The following is a 15,877-nucleotide window of genomic DNA, read 5'->3' as shown; positions in this document are numbered from 1 at the left end:
AATGCTTTTGACAGTATGCAGTACACAGTTATTGTGCTACAGGACAGCTGTGAAACTACAGCCTGTGTCTGTTTGGCTGACTGTACCTGTTTGAACTTTTCCCAGTCATGCACGTCCTGGCCGACCAGCACTCCCTGCAGCTCCTCTGGTCGAAACAGCCTCACCAAATCCTGCTCACACACCAGGAAGAAGCCTCGCTTGAACTCCTGGAACAGATTCTCCACTGATGTGTTGAAGATACCATATTTCTAACATGTTCAGGACTCAGTACAATAACTGAATGAATTTAGACGCAGGAGTCTTCCAGGTCTTTATGTTTAGTTTGGTTTTTTGCTGTGTTATTTACAGAATTACAGATGGATACCATATATTTCTTTTCATCGATAATAAATTATAGTACGGTCTAATAGAGACGTTATTTTTAAAATCAGGCGTCTAAGCAGAACACGTTCCTCAGCAGAAAACATTTTATCAGAAAGTCATTTCAGTGAGAATATTGGAATAAAGAAACCAAGCACTCCACTGTGAAACCACTGACAGTTTTCACATTAGATCACAGCCATTTATCTACAGCGGCTGGTCGGCCATCTGTTAAAACCTCATATGGACAATTCCTGTTGTTCTATAAGATGCTCTCTAATAGGATGTCTTGGATTTATTTATTATTCAGTTATTGCATTCCTGTTATGGCTGTACGCACACAGAATATTGATATGAAGTAAAAATGATTCTCTCGGGTTGCTTCTGGGATAGTGGAAAAACCAATATATTTCTAAAAGTGTGTTTAATGATTGAGCTGCCACCCAAAAATCAAGTTCTTATCTTGACAAAGCTGGATTATTGACCGCTGGTGAAACATCAGTTGTCCTGAAGGATAAGGACAACAGATGTTTCATCTTGATCTATTATATAAAACGGCCAAAACTGTGTTCAAATCCAAACTTTCTGGCTTCTTTTGGTTCCTGCTGAAGTGCTTTGGGTCCCCTCAGTTCATCCTTAGTCTGAGAAAAGTTTTGTTCTCTCTTTAAGGCACATTTCCTTTGAGCTAACTTAAACTCTGATTGGCTGTCCACTATAAACAAAAAGCATGAACAGCAGATCGGTGGAGTTTCTGTGCCCATGAGCAGAGCTGTGTGCCTGTTAGGGATATGTGTTCTTACTGGTATGATAGAGAGCTGAACGTAGGAAAGACAGTAGACTGTTTTCAGGTTGAGATTCATTCACATTTGGTTCTCCGTGCAGCATTTGTTCCGGTGGAATGGTGCATGTTCAACTGAGTTAAAGTAAACTGTAGTAAAATGTGGCCCACTGATGCATTTTCATATTCTTTTTCATTGAAGTCACGTTAGAAGCATTTTCCCTTTTCAGGTGGGTGCCCAGCTGGATGAGGAGAGGAACATTACGGCCCTGGTCCCTCGTCAGCCCCTGGAGGTCCATGAGACCGTGGCAGAGTGCATGATTTACGCCAACCACTGGGTGGCCCGCAAGATCCAGGAAGCTTTCCCCAACCAGGCCCTTCTAAGGTGTCACCCACCACCACAACAGGAGCTATTCAACCAGCTGGTGGACACTGCAAAGGCCAAAGGTTTCACCATTGACACCAGGTAATGTTTTTGACTGTTCAGTATAGAAACTGAGGAAATGCATATTGTAGTCCAACGCACATCATGTTCAGACACACAAGTGTGTGAACCTGAAATGTTTGATAACACGGGGACACACTCAGGTGTCACATGAGCAGTCAGACAAGAAGAAGACATGTTCCTTCAGCTCAGGTTGAGGTTGAAGCCAAATATGCTTCCAAACCAAAGACTAGAACATATGATGAAGCATATCTTGCCTTTGGCTTCAGCTTCACAACAGCTGTCGTGGCAAGGTCGGTCTCCCCGACAGAATTAGTTTCCCCTGCGTCGGGAGCACACGCTGGGCTGTCCAAATCACGGACAAACAGGATCCCACATTCTTGATTTTCAGTTCACAAACACTTCTTATAACGACTAACTACTCCTGAAACTTTGGAGGTTTTAGCTCTTTACACAGTAAAGTTACAGGATAAATATAATTATCAGGCAAAATGTCCTTCGTTTGTTAAAATAATCCCGTCTGATACCACGAGAGGACAATAAATATTTCATTTTCTGTTGTAACCCTTAAACTGAATGGTAATGTAACGACACTCAGGTTTCACTTTTTTACAAAACTAAAACATCACTACTTCCACGTCTGACTGTTTGTAATGGAGGCGGCGTAACCTGGATCCACACTCCGTGCCCAGCGAACGCTCGCCACGCAGGGGGAACACATGCTGTCGGCGATGCCGACCTCGGCACAACGCTGATCCTGCCGCAGTTTGTTCCCCGGTTCAAATCCCGGACAAACAGGATCCCACAGCTGTTTATGCTTTTAAACCCGTTTTGCACAGAGAGCAGTGTTGAATATTCTCACACGGGAACAAAACAAACAACTCAAATAATTAAAGATGGTTTGTTTTTCTGTTTTTTAAAAGAGGCAGTGATTTATTTAATTACAACCTGTAATCTATTACAGTTAACTTTTATTTGTTTAACTGTTTACAAAAGGTCTGAGGATCTGAGGCGTGGAATGAACTGCAATGGAGTTTGAAAACAAAATATGAATGTGCGGTTGGAGGATTGTGGGGGGGGGGGTTAAACCAACAGCAGAACCGGTCCCAGGACAAGAGACATGGTGATGCAAGTAGCTTTGTGTCACTGACTGCTGAGATGAGAGGCCTCACTCATCCCTGGTTTCTGGCTCTGTTCCTTCAGGTCCAACAAGGCTTTAGCTGCCTCACTGGACCGAGCTGTGGACCCACAGGACCCCTTGGTGAACAGGTTGTTCAGAATGATGGCCACCACTGCTATGTCACAGGCTCTGTACTTCTCCACTGGTGCTCATCCTCAAGACCAATACTACCATTATGGTACGATACCGCTGCACAGCTTTTATTGGCTGCACTAGAGTTTCAGTGTGACTGTGGGTCAGTCCATCCATCACACGTCTGCACACACTTGTCCAACGTCTGTTGTTTGTGAAGAATTATTCGACTGAGAACTAGAAAGAAGGCTAACGTGCTGATATTTGCTTCGTTGTCGTAGGTCTGGCTCTGGATCGCTACACACACTTTACCTCACCCATCCGTCGGTACGCAGACATTGTCGTGCACCGCCTTCTTACCGCAGCCCTGCACATGCAGAGGGGCGTTGTATCTGGTAAAGCACCAGCCAGTAACAAAGAAGTGGAGGAAATGGCTCACCATGTCAACAGCAAGAACAGGGTCAGGGGTGTTTTATTGTTTGTGTTTTTCAATGATTCACCTCTTACTCTATTAACAGAAGCTGTGCTGACGTCTGTGTTTCATTTGCAGGCAGCACAGGCAGCCCAAATGCGATCCACAGCACTGTTTCAGTGTCTGTTTTTCAGAGAACGAGACCCTCAGACAGACCCGTGCTGTGTGGCTGACGCTGTTGTCTACTCCATTCGAGACAACGGTGTCTTGGTGTTTATCCCAGAGTAAGAACCTTCAGTCCTGTGTTTTGTTCTGCAGTCTTCTTCTTTTCCTTTGTTTAATGGAGCTGTACAGCAGCTCACAGACGGCCAACCACTCGTGTATTTTTAATAGACGAATTCAAAGTTTATGACAATGAATGAATTTGTTGGAAGATGTAATTGCACGCTAATCAATGTATATTTAACAGTATACACGCTAGTTTTATTTTCTCTTAAAAAACCTCAAAATGAGTTTTAAATTGTATAAATTTACTAAACTAATTCCTTAAACATTTATTGTGAGCAGGGAAAATCGGCTAAAACCCCGAATCTTTTCTCTACCAGGCTTTAAATAAGTTAATTGCATTGCTGAAGTTGAGTCTGTGGGGAGGGACGGTGCTTTGGAGCCAGCCTTGTGTTTGTGGCACTTCTACGTTAGCTTAGCTAACCTCTGGAGGTTGCTGCTTGTTTATTGCAAGGAAAGTGTAATTTAATAACATCAGTGTTCTCCATGCTTGTGGTGTTACAGGGATATGCAATATTAACAGTTTATTAAAATGTAACCTGTGGTCATTTTGAGAAGGCTGTAGAATCCATGTAATGATTAAAATCACAGGGCGCAAAGCAGGTTGAGTAATATCACTGAGTAAGTAAGGCTGCCTCTGACCACAGCCATGTTGTTCACAGGTATGGTGTGAGGGGGCCTGTGTATCTGAAGAACAAAGAGGGCCTGGTGGTGGTAGCGGGACAGGACGGCAGCTGTGATTGGCAGGGTGGCACTGTGCGAAAATACCCGGACCGCATTACCACCACCTCCAGCTGTGGCACCTCCACCTTCAAACTGTTTGACCACATCACCGTAAGTCACAGAAAACGCTAATCAATCATTTTAGAAGGTTTCCAGCAATGCAGCGCCTAAAGGCGACGATTCCAAATATATATGCATGAGTGTATATGAATCACAGGTTCATACGACTACTGGATCTTTTGTGGTCCAACATTAAGAGACGTTTTATGATCTTGTTGTGATAAAGTGTTGTGTGGTTGCTGCTTTGTTAGCTAATCTCAAGGTAACAAAACGTCAGTAAGATGAATGAGACGAAAATGATTCCTGAAAATAAATCATTTAAAGTTATTCAGTTTATTGTTTTTAAATATTATATGAAAACAAAAACATAAGTGTGGGGGGGGGGAGGCTCTCCTCCAAGACAAGAAATGTAATGCTTCCAGTTTGTGGCGTTTCTACACAAACCTTTTTGTAAAGGGAGATAAAAAATGACAGTGGGCGGTAATTGTTTTCACATAAACGCCTTTAAACGCTGCACGGTCGCACTCTCTCTCTCGCACTCGATAAATGATCCATTGTTGCTCTGCACACGTTTGTTACCACAAACGTCGCATGCACTTATGTCATTGTCATGAGACACTCTTGCAAACAAACTCACGGTTTAGTAACACAGTAGAGCAGCGTGTTTACGGGACAGTAACAGTAATCTAATTACCTTTTTTGCAACAGTAATCCCTTACTTTACTCGTTACTTGAAAAAAGTAATCTAATTATGCATTGCTGCCCATCACTGGCGTCAAGTTATATTAAGTTCAGGCATGTTACACACGATGATTGTGAGGAATAAGTGCATGTGATTTAAGCAAAAAGAGCAGGAAACATTACCCTAAGGTTAGCTAACAAAAAGAAACTGAAGTAACGGTGTGTTATTCTCACATCTTTGGCTTTAAGACATGAAAAAGTGACAGAGTACTGCTGCTTCCACTGTTATCAACATCTTTTCTTTCTTTCATGGACTTATCCTGGGGTCATAAATGTCAAAGGGCAAAGGCAATGCTAACAACATAGCTTACTGATGGATGATGATGGATGACACATGTGGCCAAAACAAGATAGAAAGAAACATTAGCCCAAACACAAGTTGTCCACCACAGCATTGACTGCTGTCAAGCTATGATCATATCAAACAAAGAGATGATGATGATATTCAACAAACAAATCAACAAAACAACAACCTCACTGTGACACTTGACCGAGGTCACAGTGTTAATGAATGTTTTTCTCCCCCTCTGCTCCAGTCTCCACGTCGTGTGAATGTTAGAAAGCACAGTAAAGAAAGTTCGTGTACGGATGGATGAACGTTTGTTACATTGGATACGTGTGTGTAACATACGTATCCAATTTATCCTATTTATGAACAAAATTGTGGCACAGTCGGAAACTTCTCCACTCTACACCACTGTCTACTTAGCTGTGACGCTGCGCACAGTGCTGAGAGGACTGCTGTTATATATTACGTCACAAACCTTAAGTGGGCCTGTCTTTGCATAGCATTCCATTAGACTATTTTCAGTAGGTGCCATTACTGTGTAGTGATCGAACTGAGGAATACTGTGACTTACGTTCTCTGCTCTCTTCAGGTTCGTATTTCTGTCCACTCTTCAACTTGCCACGCTGACCGTCTAAACCTCGAGGTCATCAGCAACAAGCCTCACCACAGTGCCAAGTCCCAGCAGCCCAGCCCTCAGGGCCGCAGTCAGCTGGTCAAAGAGGTGGTGCGTCAGAATGAAGAGGCGCTGGCTCAGGAGAAGACAGCCCGGCGCCCCAAACTCTCCAAAGAGGAAAGAGAGTTTCGTCAGAGCAAAACTCCCAGTCTGTACTCTATTCTGGAAGAAATCAGAGAGTTGGCTCTGATGGATCTGGAAAGGGCTTCACGCCTCCCGGCAACAACAGCATAGAAACGCTGTAGCCCAGCTTTACCTCCAAGCAGACACTTGTGAGAACTGCACGCTGTGCGCTAACAGAACGGTGATCATTGAAGATCACTCGTGCTGAGTCATCCAGGTCATTCTTGTAGCTCCAGATTGTGTGTGGACAAACCACACGAGTGTGTGAAGTCACAGGAAAGCAAACACAATATTAAGTAAAAACATGTCCCGCCATCTTTTTAGAAACCAGAGTCAAACCGAATCAGTGGATACGTTTTGTAAAAGTTCGTTTTTAAAATCACATCAAGTTAAACTTAGTTGTAAGGAGGATAGGGAACGTGTTAATGCCAGTGAAGTGTCAGCAGTTACTTTGACAAGACCTAGTACTCACTGCAAATGTGGTTCAATCCTGCAGGAAACTAGTCAACTGCAGCAGGTTAAAGAAGTCTGGTAACAAAAGGCTTTTCTCTCAGCACCAGTGATCTCAATATCTCACTGGTGGGATCAATGTCTTGTGTAAATTAAATGTCTTGTGTTATAGAACCATTTTTGGTGAGTTCACACATATTGTACTACCTGTGACCACTTCATACAAAACCCAGCACGAGTATTGTTCTGGAGATGATAAAACGTCCACTCGTCCATTTTCTTCTGCACGTCCTGGAATCTGTCCCAGCTGTCATAGGGTGAGAGGCAGGATACGCCCTGGACAGGTCACCGGACTGATAAAACTTCATGTCACTCATTAGCAGACTTTAAAATAAACCCGTAGAGTAATGAAATACACCTGAGGTTGGTTGTGTTGGAAGTGATGTATAAAACTAGGATGTATTTATCTTATAGTTTGTATATCAAGAGCCTGTATAGAAGACACCAACACCAAGGACATTTTTATTGTTTGAACTGGTAAATAATCAGAAGCGTTTTTTGGTTTGTGGATTTTAAGATTGTTTTCTAGAACTACCAACAGAAATATGAACTGTACATAACTATTTCAATATGTGTGCAGTGGCCTGTAATTAAAAATGGTGTTTTCATTAGCGCAGATGGAGCCACTTCATCGTGTTGCGTTTCATGTCCCTGCAGTAGCTTAAGAAAGAACTGTTCATAATTGAACGAGCACTTAATGCTTGGAAGAGGGTGATGGTCAGTTGACAGCTCACATACTACACACACACAGAGGCCTTTTATAGAAACATGTTTGCAACCAAAATTCTGCCAATAGTGAAACTGGAGAAAGAAGATGCATCAGAGCAGGAACTGTGGATCAGTTCAAATATTTTTCTGTAACAGATACCAACACATGGTAAATACGTTTAGGATTTGGACTTTTAAAAATAAGAAAAACATTTATTTCCATTGATTATAAATGTCTTTGCTAACCCAAAGCTGACGTCACAGTAGGAACATGTGCTCAAGATATAAACCACCAGAAATGCACAACATTACTCGAATGAGCAGGCACGAACATTGGGAAACCTTTAAATCTGCTCACTGCCAAAGCTTTTCAGCAGAAACTGCTGCACGTGAACTTTAATCCCCCTCTACACAGTCGTTGCTGAGCTGTTGCTCAGGGCTGAGGCCGGTCTCAGCCTCAGCGGGCTCAGAGTCTTTGGGGGGAAGCGGGCTGGTTTGTTGCGTGGAGGTGTTGTTGGAAGGCTCGAGGTCAGGATCTTCTACAGTTTCATCTCCATCAGTAGAACCTTTGATGACATTTGGTGAGGATGCAGCTGGAGGTTTGTCTCCTAACATGTCAGCAGTCTGAGAGGCTGAAGGGCCTGAAAGGGTTGAGAATTAGAAACAGTGATGGTTTCAGTCAACACAGACACACTCAGTCTACTACGATTTATAAAAGACAGGCAAAGCTGAGATAATGAAAAATGAAACTGTAAACTGCAGGGTTCAAACTCATTGTTCAGGGTCAAATTTAAGCACTTTAAGCACTTTCAAGGTCCATTATCAAGCTTTTCCAGCACATTACCAAAAAAACAGTTTGCATGTTCCACTTTGCATCACCTCAGTAAGACCATGTAAAAATTAAAACAAATCGTCTTAGGTTGACTTAAATGTTCTTTGTTCCTCTTTTGTTAAAACAGAGAAAAATGCACCACACAAAAATACTGAAAAAGGAAATGGTTGTCTTATATGCATATAGTGCACAAACTCAAAAAACTCATTTCTCTCAAAAATGCAGATGTGCAAATGTGAACAAATCAACTTGTTAGAGATGCTCATCTCCACTTGGAAAAAACAACCACACAAAAGAAGAAATCTGCACAAATGAACAAGTCTGCTCATCAGATATTGATGCTTCTTTCCTACGTGACACAACAACAGGAGACAGATGTTTGGTACTTTAACTAGTTAAGCACCCACACCACCAAAAATGGGGGAAAAGAGAGGAGATCACATTTAATCGGTTATAACACGAGGTCAGAAATATAAGTGCAGACATGAGTGTCCACAGAAGCCTCTGAATCTCAGCTGTAAACCATTTCTACAAACACCAAACAGTTAAAAGAGCAGTTACATCACCATGAATCTGTGGACAGGTAACATCCATATTTTGATTTATGATTTTCTGGAGTTAAATGTGACCCAAAGTATATTTTATAGCATATAAGCTATAAAATACTTTTAAAAATTAGGTGAGGGAAATAATCATTTTTTTCTATGTTTGAGTCCCAGTAACTTTGACATAGTAACATCTGCAGTAATATTTACCCCTCTGATGACAGCTCACAAGCGTTAGCTTTATTTTGATACCAAGACTGTTTACACAGAGTTTGTAATTGCAGAGAAATACTCCATTTATTTTGGCCTCTTCATTTTCGAGCAGGAAGCTCAGAAAAGCCCTGGGGGCCTAACAGGTCAAAGTTCATTCCCAATAAAACTAACTGTGAGATGTTTGACTACATTGCTCTCTGGATTATTGTTACAGTCCTAAATGATCAGCTTTAAAGTGTTTGTGCTAATAACACCATGTACAGTAAGTTATAAACTGTAAACACATTTTTATGGGTGAAGGCTCATAATAGAGACCGATCAACAGGTCATTTTCTTTTCTATGGGTCTCATTTAAATCACATTACATCATTTCTGCGGTAAATGAGGACCCTGAAGAACGATTTAATGTCACTGTTAAAGATTTGTAGACAATAGATCGCAGACAGCTGGCTCCGCTTTAACTAAAGAGGAAGTAAAAACAGTTTGGATCACAAGTGTAAGGCAAAAACAAAAATACTACGCCTAATTGAAGCTGACATCAGACAGGCAGTAAAGAAATCAATGTTTTCTACATGCTTTGCCTCTTATTACCAAACTCCACACTAATGTGAGGAATCTCTGGTGGTTTGGACGAACTGTGCAATACGGGAACTCGTCACTCGACCTTCAGGGTTTCTGGTGGATATATACACTAGATCCACTTCACTATATTGTAAGGAGTATTCACTCACCACCCATCATCCAAATCATTGAATTCAGGTGATCCAGTAACTTCCACAGCTGTATAGAATCAAGCACCTAGGCATGCAGACTGCTGCTACTAAGTGGAAGTGTTTGGGAACGACAGCAACTCAGCCATCAAGTGGTGGATCACGTAAAATCCCAGAGTGGGGGTCAGTGGATACTGAGGCGCACAGAGGTTGCTAATTTTCTGTGGAGTCCATCGCTCCAAACTTCACGTGGTCTCCAGATTAGCTAAAGAACAGTGCACAGAGAGCTTCGTGGAATCCATTTCCATGGCCGAGCAGCTGTAGTCCAAGCCTTACATCACAGAGTGCAACGCAAAGCAATGGGACACAGCGGTGTAAAGCACGCCGCCACTGGACTCTAGAACAGGAGAGATGCAGTCTATGGAGCGACGGATCACAGTTCTCAATCTGGAAAGCCGATAGACAAGTCAATTTAGCAGTTGCCAGGACAACAGAGCTCCAGGTTTGGTGGCAGGGGGATTTCGGTGCGGGGTTGTTTTTCAGAAGTTGGGCTCAGTCTCTTCGTTCCAGTGAAAGGAACTCTTAATGCTTCAGCATGCAAAGACATTTTGGCTCCCGACTTTAAGGGAACAGTTTGGGGATGGCTTCTTCCTGTTCCAGCATGACTGGGCACCAGTGCACAAAGCAAGGTCCACAAAGACATGAACTCTGGCATGGGAGTCCTGACCAGAACACCACTGGGATGAATGAGAGCAGAGATTTGGAGCCAGGCCTTCAACATCAGTGTCTGACCTTACAAATGGTCATAAACTCCCATAAACACTCCCAGAAGAGTTGAAGCTGATATAGCTGCACAGGCGGACGTCGTGAATGGGATGTCACTCGAGTTCATATGAGTGTGGGGGCAGATGAGCAAACACTTTTGGCAATATACTGTACATTCAATGTTTTGCTTTTTGTATTTTCATATAAAGTTAATACACCAATGAAGCTAGATGATCCTTATGAACCTTCGCTGGATGTTTTGTAGCAGAATCATTAATTATTTCTGTTATATTGTGTCCCAGCTGTATGATACATTTTTGCCATTCTTACCAATTTGCTGCTGGCGTGCGCGCCTCTTTTCCAGGGCCCGCTGTCTGTTCAGCTCAATACGTTTCTGCTGCTCTTCGGTCAGAGAGGGAGTAGGTGGGGGAGCGAGGGCTTCGGCAATCTGCCCTTGGGGAGCATTAATAAAACTCTCTCTGCTGAACAGATCAGGATCCCCAAATGTTTCCAGTTCACGTTGTACCTCTTCGTCACCAGCACCTGAACACAATTTCAAGCAGTGCTGATAATTAAGTCCTGTGGAATATGGCAAGTATTTCCTATGTGCACCTGCAGGTGTGAATCCACCGTAGGGCTGTTCGATACAACGATATATACAAAAACGTCTATTTCATTTTACGCTATCGTTTGTTTCGTGGTGTCGCAAAATAAACTGTTTACGGCAATATTTCTTCATGGTTCTGATGTCACTGTAGTAAAGTTCTCTCTTTCTCTTATATATAACCACACTACGGACGGACAAGCGCCTGTTTTTATGCGTTGTCGTTAGCAACAACGACGGTAAAACCATCGCGTGTCCGCTTGTTTATGTTCCACATAAACCTTTCAGAATAAAGCTCAAGATCCTGTTGAGGCTTTTCAAAATAAACGGAATCACGTGAAAGAGCAGAGTGTTTACGGATGAGAAGTAAAACAGAGCCGCCAGGTGCTAAAAAATAAACCTTAGACTCAAACGTTAGAACAGGCTTTCCCCCGCAGCACGCCGTGTAATAAATACTCACAAAGAAAACGGCGCCGTTACAACTTCTGTCTAAAAATGTGTCGTTTCATGCATCGGTTAAAACACTCGACTCCAGCTACATGACGCGCAGCTGGAAACACTTCACGCAAGTCGAGATTCACAGAATTGACAGAAAATGTTACATTTCTGTGATTTATATCGTTATCGGACGATAGAATTCTTATATCGGGAGATGAGACTTTGGTCATATCTCACAGCCCTAGTCCACCGTATCCCCATCAGTAATGATTTTTCTTCTTACCATCTGTACTTGTAAAATCTTCATGTGTCAGGGGCATGTCCAGTCGTATTCGTTTAAGACATGTCTATAGAAGAATGAGTAAAAAATTACAAATTCTGAACATTAGGAATCCCACACGCTTGCAGGAAATATTCTACTGCTTCCTCTCACCTGCACTTCCTTTTTGCTGCCGAGCCTTTCCACTTTGTCAATAAAATCTTCAAATTGCAATTTGGGGTACAACCTGTGGGCCCAGTTCTCCATCTTCTGCATCAGCAGCCGCAGGTCTGCAGCCTAATGGGGCAAACATCAAAAACAGCGAGTAGTGATATGAAAGAGGGCTGTGTGTGATAGGACGCTTCTTCTTCCCACTAAAAAATGACTTCCAGTCATTGGAACAAAAGACATCTTAATTTGGTAAACCAACCTCTGGTTCCCCTCACTCATTTTTGACCACGACAGAAAGGGCAACTTTTGACCTTTTAGTCTCAAACCAAATTTAGGACATCTAATTAAAAGCTGACAGGCCAAACAGATTTAGCTCAAAAACCAATGTTCATTCACATCTGGTAATTGGTGGGACAGATGTTATCATATCCTACCTCGTGTCCTTTGCCTTTGAACTGGATATTGTCAAAGAGAGTGCCCAGAGCTGGAAGCCCTCGATCTGATATCAGCCTGGGAAAAAATATTAAGACTAAGTTAAACCATTAATGGATTACAAGCAGGGTTAGCAGCACATCCAGGCGTATTTGGCTTATCCAATTCAGGATCGTGGATGGCTGAAGCCCATCCCAGCAGCCAGGTCGCCAGCCTGTCACAGGGCCAACACAGACAGACCCTCTGAATGGAAATGTCAGTGCCTTCAGATGTACCATGTTCAGAAGGCAGTAGCTTGTTGGGGGGGGGGTAGGGTGTTTGGTTTTCAGGGTGCCCACAACCTTTCTTTTCCTACCTGTTTGTACATAAGGCAGTATAATGAGAAATAGTCAAATTTCTCCATCTAAAAATAAAAAATAAAAAATTGCTATATATATATATATTTATAGCAAAGTTGCAATTAATTTGAATATTTTATCAAATGAAAATCTATGTTTTTCTTTAATACAGCTTGCAAGTTTTATCCTAAGTATAATCGACATTCTTACTTAAAAGCTTATTTAACATCCTTTGATTTAGTATAACTTAGTTCTGTCCAGGAACATTGTGAACAGAACAGTAACAGAGGAGTGCCACTGGAACACCCACTGGGAGACTACTGGGAACGAGCCTGACTTATGGTTGGCAATACTAACCAGGTTCACACTATAGGTGTACAGAGACTGGAAACATCTTTCTCACACACATCCAGGGATGTCTCCAACGCTCTGACAATTTTCAGTCTGGGAATTTTGCCCATCCAAATGATGAAAACAACAATGGTATTAGAGTCTTTCTTCTTTAAATGACTGGCAGAGTGAAGCTGCACCATCATCACACAGATGCAGTCATTTGTACCCGCCGCTAAAGCGTAAGAAGACGCTGCAGTACTCTGCGAAACGACAGGTGTCGCCACTCAGATAATATCACATCACTTTTTTTGTGCAAAGTTCTTTCCACAAACTTACGTTTTCAAACATTTGCAACAACTCTGTGTGTCAGTGTGTCTCTGAGCCTCTGTGCACGATTATTAGTGAAACGGTGATAAAAACCAGTGCAGTCACAGACTCGTGTTCAACCTGGCTGCAACACTGACAGTCTGCACACGTCAATCAATGATTTTGGCCTCCTTGTGTCCCAGCTCACACAAGATGACATCAAATTCCTATTTAAATGCGCATTTTAATGCATTTCAACCCTCTGTCGTGATATAAATGTCTTTGCTACCTGTGGGAGTCCAGCTTGGGTTGGGGTCTCTTCACGCCTCTCCTTTTAGCAGTAGGGACATCAGCCAGCTGTGATACCTCACCTTCATCTCCTGCATTGAAAACACATGACAACAGGATGTGTTTCTAACTCATTCTGTTGGCAGCGTGGCAAACTTCAAGCTTATCTTTAAATCCAGACAAATTATAGACTGGAGGTTACAGAAGAAATGTGCTGGTTTGAACAGTATCTGATAGGTTTCATTTGCTCACGCAAACAAAAACATGTGTGTTGTTATTGTTAGAAACATCCAGTCTCAGAGAGATGCTGAAAAACCAGTTCATGCATTTGTTAATTCTAGGCTGAACTAACAAATTCATTATTATCAAGCTGTTCCAAAAAGCTTTGTGGAAGGACTATGAGAGGTTGTATTTCTCCCACATTAGCCTTTTTTCCTGAATCTTATTTTTCTATGATTCTTCATTAAACCATGAATTTAAAATACAAAGTTCTGAATCATCACATCTTAAAGACCTCATAGTAATCCTGTAAGAGCACAGCAGCATCTACCATCTGCAAAAGGGTCTCCTTCCTCCTGGCCTCCCCGGCCTGGGGAGTGTGGTGGTGGGAGTGGGGGGAAAGCTTCATCCTCTATGCCGTCATAGTCAGGAATGTCCTGCGGGCTATTTTCCTGTGGGTCAACCATGGTGAGTCGGTCCTGGAGACAAAGTAAAAGACGTGTGAGCCCCAGTCGTCAACAGCATCAGCATTAAGTTACATGAATTTAACTGCAAGTTGAAAAAATGACATTTATTTCTGTAAGAGTAATTCTTTACTGTGTTACAACATCAACATGAAAACCTAAAAAAAACTGGCATTTACTTTTTTCTTTTTTTACATCAACAGGAGGAGCTGTACAGACACTCATCCCACCTGGAATTATACCCCAAATTCAGAAATGTACTATTATGATACATTAATGGTCCATTATGTTTGTTTCACAGTTATATACATAATACAATTTATAGATTTGTATATATTTACATTCTATCAGGGATGAACTGGTTGTGAACCTTTGGGCTGATAATGACATTTAAAAGTTACAATTTGGATGAATTATTACTGCGATACTTCTTTTGGACTCTGTAGTACCACAGAAATATCATTAAAGTAACAGGTTTGTTTTAAAGTCTTTCAGCTGTTCCGTAAGCATCATCGTCATCATCATTTATATAGCACTTTAAAAACACACCTGGCAGACCGAAGTGCTGCACAATACAAATGTAGTAATAAAATAGCAAAAAACAAACATAGCAATAAAGTAAACTCTTGAGCCAAAATGATGTGACACAACTAGGGCTGCCACAAACGATTATTTTGATAGTCGACTAGTCACCGATTATTTATGCGATTAGTCGACTAATCAGATCATCATCCACTGGACGTAAAACTACAGCTTATTGCACCATGCAGCATATGCTCTTATATAACTATCATTAGCTTATAGCTTTAAGCTTTTAAGGTGCTAACTAAAAATAAAGACAAGATGATAGTTTATTCAATTTTAATGAAATTTGCAGATTGTTTCGGTGAAGTTTAATAAACTCCTTGCTATCTAAAATATAACAGGACAACGGAGTATATTCTCCAGCATCTCACACTTCTGATAATCAGCTGTCTGCTTGACGTTTATTCAGCTGTGTAAAAACTATAACTTTAATCTCAGACAAACCGATTTACTCAGGAACAAATAAAATACTAAAAAAAAAAAAAGCCAAACAACAACATTTTTAATTTATCTAAGTGACTCATATATATTTAACCTGAGTAGCGAAAGACGGCGGTGGGTTTGAAAACAATTTGCCTGGAGTCTGGTGTTCTCACCGTGCTAGTGACCTAGCCCCCGGCTAGCTATCGAGCTAGTGGGTAACAGACGACTCTGAAAACGTCGGAGCGCTTTTGAAAATATGTGGTGTCCTGATAAACTGAGCCGATATTTGAGGTTTACACAGCTACATTCTCGGCTGAAAATATGTTAAACGTTTATTTTGTGACCCAGAAAGAATAATAAGAGTAATATTAAAACTAACTAGCTGCCGCCATTGTTGGAAACTGAGCTGGGCCGCGCTATGAATTCTGGGACACAGCTGCTTCTTCTTCTTCTTCTTCTTCTTCTTCTTCTTCGGGGTTTAACAGCAGCTGGCATCCTTGTACATGCAGTGCTGCCATCTTCTGTTTCAGTCCGTTATTACACTCTTAAATCCTGCTACTTATTCCTGCGTCTTTTGGGATCTTACAAAGCTT

The 15,877-nt window shown here is 41.8% G+C and overlaps 2 protein-coding genes across 2 annotated transcripts; one reads left to right on the top strand and one right to left on the bottom strand.

The window, feature by feature from the left end:
* Window positions 1-107: 107 nt before the first annotated feature.
* Window positions 108-7,267, top strand: LOC112433914 (DIS3-like exonuclease 1). Its single transcript, XM_076888745.1, has 7 exons — window positions 108-148; window positions 1,341-1,604; window positions 2,787-2,941; window positions 3,117-3,295; window positions 3,386-3,531; window positions 4,195-4,366; window positions 5,935-7,267. The coding sequence occupies exons 1-7, from the start codon at window positions 108-110 to the stop codon at window positions 6,250-6,252; spliced, it is 1,275 nt and encodes a 424-aa protein (XP_076744860.1). The 3' UTR covers window positions 6,253-7,267.
* A 284-nt stretch (window positions 7,268-7,551) lies between these two features.
* LOC112433915 (TIMELESS-interacting protein-like) lies at window positions 7,552-15,730 on the bottom strand. The gene is made up of 8 exons (XM_076887987.1): window positions 15,458-15,730; window positions 14,144-14,291; window positions 13,595-13,685; window positions 12,331-12,406; window positions 11,900-12,022; window positions 11,750-11,813; window positions 10,755-10,967; window positions 7,552-8,000 (listed from the first exon to the last, which is right to left on the bottom strand). Exons 2-8 carry the CDS (start codon window positions 14,277-14,279, stop codon window positions 7,756-7,758), a joined length of 948 nt encoding a protein of 315 aa, XP_076744102.1. The 5' UTR covers window positions 14,280-14,291; window positions 15,458-15,730; the 3' UTR covers window positions 7,552-7,755.
* Between the last annotated feature and the right edge of the window lie 147 nt (window positions 15,731-15,877).

The sequence above is a fragment of the Maylandia zebra genome, linkage group LG9 (genome assembly GCF_041146795.1).
Source record: "Maylandia zebra isolate NMK-2024a linkage group LG9, Mzebra_GT3a, whole genome shotgun sequence".
In the NCBI taxonomy this organism is placed as follows: Eukaryota; Metazoa; Chordata; class Actinopteri; order Cichliformes; family Cichlidae; genus Maylandia; species Maylandia zebra.
The sequence above is the reverse complement of the archived record's forward strand: the minus strand, read 5'-3'. Positions and strand labels throughout refer to the sequence as shown.